Below are 11104 nucleotides of genomic sequence, written 5' to 3' on the forward strand. Positions count from 1 at the left end.
ATAATCTACAGGCTCTCCCAATGTGATAGTAGTATCAAGTTTCTTACAACCTCTAAAAATATACCTGAAACTGATTAAATACTGTTCAGTTATCAAATGTGGCTAAGGAATAAGATTCACCATAACATATTAAGTTGAAATAATTACCTAAGCCAGTTTTGAATAACAAAAATTTAAACTCACATTTATACCAGCCTATCATTATGATTCAAAGAAAGGGCCAGAGAATGTGGGAGACCTGGGTCTGACAGGAAGAAGAGAAAAGGAAAAGAGAAAATAGGCTAGAATGCGGCTCAGAAATAGAGAGTTTTCCTTGCACATGTGAGGGCCTGAGTTCAATCCAAGAACGCCACAAATAAATAAATAAATAAATAAAGCAAACCCATCCACCCAAACCCAGTAGTTGTTTGTTTGTCCACGAACCAATTTTAGTTACAGAAAACTGTTTCTAAAAAGAAAATTTAAAAAGGCATAACATAATCAAGAATTTAAAATAAAGGTCCTAACTTCTAGCGATGTATATCTTATTCATAGAACTGTTCTGAGGAAAATTTACCGACTCAAAAGTTTTAAGAGTTTTCAGATTAACCCAGAAAGAATATCTAACAAAATTCCAGAGGGGCAGGGGGCAAAACAACCTATTCATATTTCTCTAAACTGATTACAAATAAATACATACTAGAAATCCAAATATTCGTTCAAGAATGAAGTACTTCTAAACTGAAGAGTTCATGAGTCAAAATACCCAAATACCTATGACAGTTACTGAGCTTTCTCAGAAAAAACAATTATTAATCTGTTCAACAAGGAAGTTTAAAAGCATTTTGCTTTATAATTGAAAGTAGCCTTCTAAGAGTTTATATGCCAGAAGCCAACTCTGTTTCTAAAAGAGAAATGTGATACAAAGTAAATTTTTCTTGGCAACCTTGTACAAGAGCTGTACTGAATGAAATTAGAAACCAAGTGTGATGACAAACTGGAAGCCTTTAATATTAAGTCTATATTAATATGAACTACAAGACTACTTAAAGTTAGGTACTAAAAGTAGTTAACAGCCAAAACACTAAAACCGAAGATGAAAAGAAAAGATCTGTTGAGAGCAAGTTTTTTACATTACTCTAAATTAGAGGTGAAGGAATACAGCAGGGTATTGAAAAAGGAATTTCAAACAACCAGAACTGTTTGATCTTGATTACTCTCAAATTTGCAAACACATAAGCTGCAATTCCTATGAAAACAAATCTATGCGTTCCACTGTCCAAACAAGTCAAATGTAGCTAGCAGTTTCTAGAATGCTGTCACATCGCCACCACTCTTAGAATCCCAGGAACCACTTACACCCAAGCACTGCCAGGGGTCACTCCTAAGAACAGAGCCAGAAAATCTGAGAACCTCCAGGTGTGGTCAAAACAAAACACCAGGCTGCTGCCACTTACCAAAAGTTAACAATAATGCAAGCTTATTATACAGATGGTCACACAAATATTTACCGACATATGGATATACAAAAGTCAGTATCTAAACATGAATTTCCATATTGTCCTCTTTGGGTCCTAAAGGCTGTTAATACCCCAGAGTAACATGGAACATACAGAGTCTGCCTATTGGTTTTTAATACCATTTTCCAATTCAAAGTGCACAGGGGACCACATGGAATGAATTGAATCCAGGTCAGCTGCACGCAAGGCCAGCTCCCTAGCCACTGTATCATCTTTTCAGACTCCAGAGAATAATTTTTAATAGCATCAAAAATAAAGCTACTAGGAAGAAATCAACAAGATAGTTAAGAGGAAAAAATAAGGCACTACATGCAAAATAGCACAAAGGGCTAAAGTGTCTCCCAACCAGAATATCCCTAGTAGCATGACTTGGTAACTGACCCTTGAGCAACAGTCACCAGCAACAGAGAGAAAAAAAACAAAAATCAAAAAAAAAGATATAAAATATTAGGATTGGAGAGGTAGGACAGCAGAGAAGGCACTTGTCTTGCAAGCTGCTGATCCAGGTTTGGTCCCTGTGCCCCACTAGAAATAACCCCTGCGCACAGAGCCAGGAGTTAAGCCCTGCGCATAACTGGACGTGGTCCCCAAACCAAATCAAAACAAAAATATATCTAAACAATGGAGAATCTATTCTGTTCATGAATTGAGGACTAAACATTGTAAAAATATCAATTCTCCAAAGCTCTTTTTTTCACTCTCCATTGAAATTCTGTCAGTTTATTTGTACAGTTTTGAGAAGCTAATTCTCAAAAGTTTTTACATGGGGGCTGGAGCAACAGCACAGCGGGTAGGGCGTTTGCCTTGCATGCAAACAACATGGCCGACCCAGGTTTGATTCCCAGCATCCCATATGGTCCTCTGAGCACCGCCAAGAGTAATTCCTGAGTGCAGAGCCAGGAGTAACCCCTGTGCATCGCCGGGTGTGACCCAAAAACCAAAAAAAAAAAAAAAAAAGTTTTTACATGCAGATACTAAAAGCCAAAAAGCAAGACGTCCCTAAAGAAAACTTTAATTTGGAAGATGGGAAAAGGGAAATCAAAACAGCTTACAAAGCTAGAGTACTTAAGATCAGTATGGGCACAGGAAAAAAGCAAATGATGAAACTAAACAGACAGTAATCTGGCAGTATCCCACAACGAAAGCACCGGCACTTCTAATTCTAGGCAAAAATTCCTAAACAAATTCTTGGAACACACCAGGATACACATAATAGTTTCAAACAGTACTTTCTAACACAGCTGAAAGGAAACAGCCCAAATATCAATCACAGGTTAGATAGACAGACAGATTCTGGTATCTATGGGTTAGCTAGATTGTAGCATCTGAATAGAATAATGTAGCTGAAAAACATACATACATACGTACATACATACATATGACAATCTCTCAAAGTTGAGAAAAAGTGGAATTCCATGTAGAATTTAAAAATACTGGTCAAATAACATTATTTAGTGATATATAATAATACTCAAAGAAAATTATAAAAACCAGAGTAAGTAATTTAAGTTTCAGGGTCAGAAGGAGATACATGTTATTTTAGAGTACTATATAGACTTTAAGACAGAAGTTGAGCACTGGGTGTGACACCAGTGACTGCCAGCAGTTACCTGATAGGTCCAAGCTCTAAATCAGGACCACACAGCCAGATCCAGTACTGCCATTAAGTGGCTCTTGGACCCTCTCTCTGAGCACTGAGGAGCCCTCTCTCAAAATAATCATATGGTCCCCTGAGCACAGTCAGGAGTAGGCCCTGACCACTACCAGATATGGCCCAAATTAATCTCCACTCACCCTATCCCCAACTCTCAAACTGGCATCATTCTATTTCTGGACCTTTGGGGAATTACCCACGTGTGTCTATTTTATTTCTAAAATATATATATCCACTATATACGTGTCTAAACATTTTCCACAAATTTTTTAAGACTACTTTTAAGTCGATAGTATTATAGCATGAACAGTCCCAGCTAAGCTTTCCAATGGCAATGCTTACTTATTCACAATGTACAGAGTACAAACATCTGTATTGTCAAAATAAATCTGAAGAAAACGACATACCTTGTATAGTCCGATGCCTGGATCAATAAGAAAAACACGAGAAGATGTAGACTGCTGACCTGAAGATCCCGCCCTTGGGGTTTTCTTTGCTTTAGGTGGAGGATTAGAAGAGGGTTTGGCATGTACATCTGTCTGTTTAGATGTGCTAGGAAGATCGGCGTCTGGACGAACTAGTAGCTGAATTATATCATTCAGTCCAACATCATAGTCAAACAAAGTATATCCATTTTCCAACTACAAAAAAGATTAAAATGCTTTTCTCAAAATGTGATCTTTACATATTCAGTTTTCCATATATTCTAGCCAAGTATTTTCAATAAAATACAAAGTATTAAAGTCTATGGACTCTGATGTCAGCAATGTCTTCTCTGGAACCCAATAAATCACCCCACATTAGACAACCACCCCACAATGACTACAGGGAATATGTACAGTCACTGAAACCAAAAAGGCATAGATGCTGAAACTCACAGTCTAGGGAAATAATTCCAGATCTCACATCAGTTATTAAAAAAAAAAAAAGCCTAAATCTCCAACTACAGCCAGGGAGTGCAAAGGTTAAGGGATGTTTGCTTGCCTTAGCATCTGCATGTTGCCATGACCCTGATTTGAATTATGGTCTCTCACAAACTCTGCCAGGTGTGGCTTCTGAGCACAGAACCAGGCATGGCCTCAAAACCAAAACAAACAAATCAAAAAGACCGACTCCAAGAAAAATGTGAATTTTGAAATTGAGTTTTTTCATGACCAGGTGTTCATAAACACACTGGCCATTTCATCTTTTTCAAATACTATAATTTTTTAAAAAATAGAACAGAAAAAAATTCAAGCAAGAATAATTATAATTCTGGCTCAAGCTTTTCAACTTGCTTGGAGCTCTCTAATTCAATCCATCTAGAAAGGTCAGTTACAGCAGGAAATGTTCCAAGATGAATTGTAAATAAATTACCTTGCATCACCAATATTTTGGAAAATCCTTTCTAATGAGTTGAACTGTTTCTCTCTCTCTCCCCTAAATATGCTGAAATCCTAAAACAGAGTTTCCTAGAAGTATTTCAGCATATAACTGTATTTGGAAAGAGAGTCTACTGTAGTGATCAAGGTAAAATTAGGCCATGTGGGTGAATCCCTAAGTCCTCTGTGATAGATGTTTACAGAGAGTTAAAATTTGGGCTGTGATTCATTGTAGAGTGAAGTCTTGTGTATGTGAGGACCTGGATTCAACTGCCAGAACTATGGAGCAGGGGATGGGGGCACTGGGCCAGAGTTGAAATTTAGACAGAGAATTAAATATACTGAGTGAAGATGTCAAGACACAGGGAGAAACAGAATGACTGGAATGATACATCTATAGGCCAAGGAATACCAGGAATTGCTAACAAACATCAGAAGCTAAAGGAAGGATTCTCTCCTAGAGTCAGGGAGATAACATGGTCCAGCTAACACCTCGACTTGAGTTTTACAGCCTCCAGAACCACGAGCAATAAATGTGTTAAGATTCTGATTTGCTTTTGTATTTTTAAATAGAAGCCCTAAAAAATGAAGTTACCATTTGTTTTTCTATACAACTCAGTTGGGGCGGGGAAACCCTCAAAATTAAAGATAATAACTGTCACTTTCCCCAAAAAACATTAGTAACCTATAAACAGTTAATTTTCCTTCTTCGCCTGTAATATCAATAGCCACCCAAAACTCTCTAGGTACAATATGATCATATTTGAGATGTAAACCAAAGGAAACAAACAGAAACCAGTCCTGGAATAAGAAGCTTATTAAATAAGAAATTCGGGGCTGGAGAAATAATACAGCAGGTAGGGCATTTGCCTTGATGCAGCCATACTGAGTTCGATCCTAAGCACCCCACAGGGAGCCTTGGAGCCAGCCAGCAGTGAGTGGTCCTTGAATGCTAAGCCAGGAGTATGGCCTGAGGGCCACTGGGAGTGGGCCAAACCATCCCAAAGATATTCAAGTGGTTCAAGAAACATACAGAACTCAATTCAGCTCATTATAGATGTTTAACATGGGATCACAAATTTCCTAGTGTGAGAATGAAATCAGATACTATCTCATAGACTAGTTAACACATTTATTCCAAATAAACCCATAGAATCTTGCAAGTCAGTAAGTAAATAAGTCCTTAAAGGAATAGGGACATTAATACTGCTTACCTTACTTAAAGCAAGTAAGAATGTTGGCTAACCCTGAACTCCTAGGAGAAAAAAACTCAAGAAATAAAACTATCCATTCTCCACTGCATGAACTCCAATCCCATTGAAAGGCAGAAGCACCAATTGTGGAACAATTTAAATACAAATGCTGCCCTTTTTCCCCCTTCAGTGGAAAAGAAATTAAACAGCATAAAGCATGCAAACTAACTTGTATGTGATTTGTCCAAATAAAGTTAGCTGTCACAATGGTGAAATAATTTAAAAAATCTCCCAAATATTTCCACAATCAGTTCCACTGAAATTTGAAGTTCAAGAGTGTGAGTCCTTGGAATCATTATTTACCTTGGGTAGGGAATGTGGGAAGCCCTGGGGAGAGTAGAGAGGTTTAGATCACATCTGGCAGTACTCAGGAGTCCATGAGGTACTAAGGATGGAATCATGGTCATTTGCTTATGCAACTTAACCCCTGTACTATCTCTTGTCCCAGGGAGCACCCTTACATCCACTCGGGCTAGTTGCTAATCAAGCGCGCAGAATAATAGCTGCTTCAAGAGATACTTAGTTTGAGGAACACAATGTCTTGCATTAATTGAAATAATAAGCATATCAATGCATAAGACTCAATAATAGAAGTTCGAAACATATTAACATATAACCACTTGCCTCCAATTATTTCTACTTGGTTAAAAAAACAACTTTTACAAAGATTATCTACTCCTTTCACTAATTTGCAAGTCTTCCTTTTAGTCATACTAAAATAGGGATTATTGTCGTAGAACAGTTGTAAGAATGTTTATAAATATGGTGGTTGAAAAGTACTGAAGTTCTCCTAAATTTAATCAAGGTACATAATAAAAGTTGTCACTTAGATTATCTGGGGGAGAAAGGGATTGGGTCACTTAGAAATTAGACAGTTATGAGGGCTGGAGTGATAGCACAGCAGGTAGGGTGTTTGCCTTACATGTGGCCTAACCCGGGTTCGATTCCCAGCATCCTATATGGTCCCCCAGGCATGGCCAGGAGTAACTCCTGAGTGCATGAACCAGGAGTAACCCCTGTGCATTGATGGGTGTGATCCAAAAAGCAAAAAAAAAAAAAAAAATCAGACAGTTATGAATTTCAGGCATGCTACTATATAGTCTATCGATATTCACAGCAGAAAGTGTGAGAACTGAAACACTAGAACTTGTTTTTCCAGACTGCACTCTTGCATTTGTACAGAAATAAAGGAAGAAATTCCAAGAAACAGGATGAATTGCAATAATGATACAAGAAAAAGAAGTCTTAAGCAAATACTAGTGGGAGTGGCTGAGAAGACAACAGGGAATTTTGGCAAATGTGATGAATTAACTTACTTTCATGTGTCTTTTGATGCATTTATGTCATACTTTAAGCAAATACTTTTGCATTTGTGTGAAAATAAATGTGTGTTGGGGGAAGGGCACAGCAAAAGGTTATTCAGTATTTTTTTCTAGTTCTTTTCATGTTCCGTGTCTATAAATTATTCTAAAACTAATACTACCACAGTACAAGGGAAAGAATAAGAGGGGTAGAGAACACCTACAAAATAGGAAAAGTTCTGAGGCAGGAGAAGTAGTACAGGGTCAAGGCATTAGTTTTGCATGTAACCAATCTTGTTTAATCCCTGGCAGTGTATAAGGTCTCTCAAGTACTGCCAGGAGTGACCCCTCAATACAGAGCCCAGAGTATGTCCTGGTACTGCCAAGAATTTCCTCCCTCCCTCAAAAAATAAAATAAAAAAGTAAAAGAAAAAAAAAGAAAAAGGAAGGGAGGGAGGGGGGAGGGAGGGAGGGAGGGAGGGAGGGAGGGAGGAAGGAAGGAAGGAAGGAAGGAAGGAAGGAAAAATAGTCCTGGAGCCTAAAAAGATTTCCAGATCCACTAATATAACTCACTTTAAAAACAAAAAGAAAATTCCCGGGGTATTTTACTACTTAATGTTTCACTCACAAGTATGTCCAAATAGTTACCCTACTCGAACCTGTAATTCTGAATCAATACTTTGACCCTCCTCAATTACTGCTCCTCAAATCGAAATTACATACACGTCACAAGCAGACCTTGTTAAAATAGATTCTGCTAGAGTTGGCCTGATGTGAGGCTCCCTGTGAAGCTAATGCTACTGGGGTCCTTTTCCCAATCCAAGAACCCTACTTTGAAAGAAACAGAGACAACTATCTCCCCAAATTCATTCTCAAAGTCCAGTTTTCATGAGGATCTTCTATGGGATCTCATTAAGTTAGACCACGCAAAATTCTGGAGAGAACAGAGCACTGATAATAAAGATCCACAAGTGATTTTGATGTACACCAAAAAATGAAAAGTCGGAGACCTAAAATACGGTGGCACGAAGAGAAGGGTGTCTTTCTATCACTGACACTGTTAATCTGTTTTCACTTGATGACTAGTACCCATTTGTGGCAGTAAACTCATCCTGAGGAAAGGCGGACTTTCTTCCAGTAAGCACAAAGGCATTCTACAGTAAAGCAGCAGCCATGTGATGATGCCTGCTACACTACCTCGTCATAGACTGTGGGCTCCAAAAAAAGAGAACGAAGAGAAAAACCACTGTCATGGCTACAGGGAGGCTCACGAAGAAAACCTAGCTGCATGGTCTTCCTGTCTTTAACCCAAAAAGTGCAGTAAGGTTCATTCCTATTGGCTTGTCACTGACCTCTGCACTACACTGTAGCACTGTCCTCCCGTTGTTCATCGATTTGCTCGAGCCTGCACCAGGAACGTCTCACAACAATTTGTGAACTTGTTGTTACTGATTTTGGCATACCGAATACCTCACAGGGAGCCTGCTAGGCTTTGCCGTGTGGGCGAGATACTCTCAGTAGCTTGCCGGGCTCTCCGATACTGGCGGAGGAAGCAAACCCAAGTTGGCCATCTCGGCCGCATGCAAGGCAAACGCCTTACCTGCTGTGCTATCGCTCAGCCCATCACTGACCTCAAGAAATCAAAATACAGTAGCCAGTTATCGACTCTCCTGGTGGAAGGGCAAAAGGCTGATCTCCTTAACAGTCTTTGCCTAAACCTGGAACCAGATTCCCAGATTAGTGAAGCTACCTTGTTGCACAATTTTGACCTCAACACAACGAATTTTATGTATTTTCTTTTATATATTTAATCATTAGACTCAAGGGGAATGGTCCAGGAATACATACTCATGCTTCATTTCTATATCTGGACTGAAGTTAGAATTGTCACAGAATTCCTGTACTTTTGTGCCTAGCAAGAAAATAAAACCTAAAAGCTTGTTTATAAGCTTTCACCTTTGGTCTAAAGATAGACTACATCGCAGTTAAAGCAATTACTTCAAAAACGAAGTTTACAAAGCAAATTACAAGTTTCCTTTATAACTAAATTGAACACTTGTTTTTACAAGTCAAACATAAAAAACGCAACGTGATGCTTACAATACACATCAAAAGATACTGTAACCTATGGAAAAAGATTCAAACCACCCTTGGCTTTTTTAGTGGGATTCTGTTACTCTTAAATTTCTGGGCAGCCCAGGAAGGGTAAGCAAGCCTAAGAAGAGAAAAACGATATTTTCAAATCCTCTGTGGTCGGGGCGGGGGCGATAGTACTGCGCGAAGGGCGCTGGCCTTGCATGTGGCCAACCCTTGTTAGATCCACAGTATCCAACATGGTCCCCGGTCCCTGCCAGGAGTTATCCCAGAATGCAGAATCGGGAGTAAGCCCAGAGCACCGCTTCGTGTGACCCCAAACACCCCGCCAATAAAATAAAACCCTTTGTGACTGTAGCAAAACACCTACTTTCACCAAATCAGAGCTGCGTTTATTTCACACCATAATCCAGAAGCCTAATTGGTCTATGAAATGGAGGGGTCTAACTTTTTTGTGGATGAACTTTCTTTTCTTCTTAAGGCCAAAATGGCATGGGGGCCACGGGGGTGTGTAGATTTAGACCACAAGAGGCTTATGGCTAAGGAAGAAAAAAAAAATCTTCCATAGGGCATCTCAAGGCTACTCCATCCAAGTAAGAAAGACACCCCCAGTCACCCTCACCGCCAAAAAAAAAACGCTTTCAGCCTTCAAATATGTACCCACGGGCTATGTTCCAGTCGCTGCGTTAAAAGCTTGGGCGAGGGCACTCAGAGAAGGTGGAAGGAGAACAAAAAACAAGTTGTTGTTGGTTTCTTTTTTCAAATTTTCCTTAAACTTTCCGATCTGCGGGATCTGCGCAACTAAAACCCGTGCCCTACGCTGGGCAGCTGGAAACCCGGGCCACACCGCCAGGTCTCTAACCTACTCCCCCGCCCCCAGCCCCCATCAGGAATCTAGGAGGGAAGAAGGGAGGGGGACCCGAAGTTCTGCAAATCCTCCGGACTCTACCCTGTAAACAAATCCCTCCCAGCGCCCGGGAGCAGCAGCGCTCGGAAGGGGCAGGAGGCCGACTTCCCCCTCCGATGTCCGAGCGTCGGGAGCGCAGCGACCCGTTAGTTGGCCCGGCGCTGCCCGGAGGCCGGAGTGGCCGGCCCTGCCCGCCCGCGCTATGGCCTGGCCGCCGGGGGCCCCCGGGGCCACCACCCCGCGTCCCCGGGGGCGCTCGGGTAGGGTCGCTTTTCCCGGACGGGCAGGGAACCAGAGCGGCAGCGAGCCGAGCCCTCGACGGACGATGCCACCCGACCCTGGGACGCGCCCGTCGGGGAGGACGCACCTGCGCTGGCGGGCGGGCGGGCAGCGGGGCACCCTCAGCGCTGCGCCCCTCTCGGCGGGGCCCAGGCCGGATGCCCACCCGACGCGGAGCCAGGTGCCTTCCGGAGGGCACCGAGAGCCCGCAGGTCCGCGCTGCCCACGCGATCGGGACTTTTCCAAACCTCGGCGCCGCCCCCAACCCCCCCCCGACCCCCGACACACACACACACAGCCCGACGAGGGGCTTCCCGAGGGGCGCGGCGGGGCACGCCTCACCTGCTTGCCCCGGTAAAAGAGGCGCTGGCACTCGGGCCGCACGTCGAACAGCGCCCACACCCGCTCGCGCAGCTCCTCGATCGTGGCTTTGCGGGACACGTCCTCGATGGTGCGCGTCTGGGAGCCGTCGATGGTGCGAACCTGTATCCACATCTCGGCGCGGGGGCGGGCGGGGGTGCGTGTGTGCGTGTGCGTGTGCGTGTGCGTGTGTGTGTGTGTGTGTGTGTGTGTGTGGTGGGGGGGGGGGGAGCTAGCCCGGCTTTGTCTCCCCCTGCGCTTCGTTCGGGGCGCTGCGCCCCGCCCGGCTCGCGCCGCGCCGCGCCGCGCCGCGCCGCTTCCTCGGGCGTCTCCGGCCGCCGAGCGGCGCCGGGCTGAGCGCGCTCACGCTCACGCGCGGGCAAGATCGCCCCGACC

General features: G+C 42.7%; 1 protein-coding gene across 1 annotated transcript in view; it reads right to left on the reverse strand.

Annotated features, from left to right (window-relative positions):
- The window catches only part of UHRF2 (ubiquitin like with PHD and ring finger domains 2), an 87552-nt gene extending 76692 nt beyond the window's left edge, over positions 1 to 10860 (reverse strand). Inside the window, exons 1-2 of the mRNA XM_056130574.1 lie at positions 10691 to 10860; positions 3561 to 3794 (exon numbers count right to left, since the gene is read on the reverse strand). Coding sequence (XP_055986549.1) covers positions 3561 to 3794; positions 10691 to 10843 — 387 coding nt within the window. The 5' untranslated portion in view covers positions 10844 to 10860. The remainder of the gene's footprint in view (positions 1 to 3560; positions 3795 to 10690) is intronic.
- Positions 10861 to 11104: the final 244 nt, after the last annotated feature.

Source organism: Sorex fumeus, unplaced genomic scaffold (assembly GCF_029834395.1).
Source record: "Sorex fumeus unplaced genomic scaffold, SorFum_2.1 ptg000079l, whole genome shotgun sequence".
In the NCBI taxonomy this organism is placed as follows: domain Eukaryota; kingdom Metazoa; phylum Chordata; class Mammalia; order Eulipotyphla; family Soricidae; genus Sorex; species Sorex fumeus.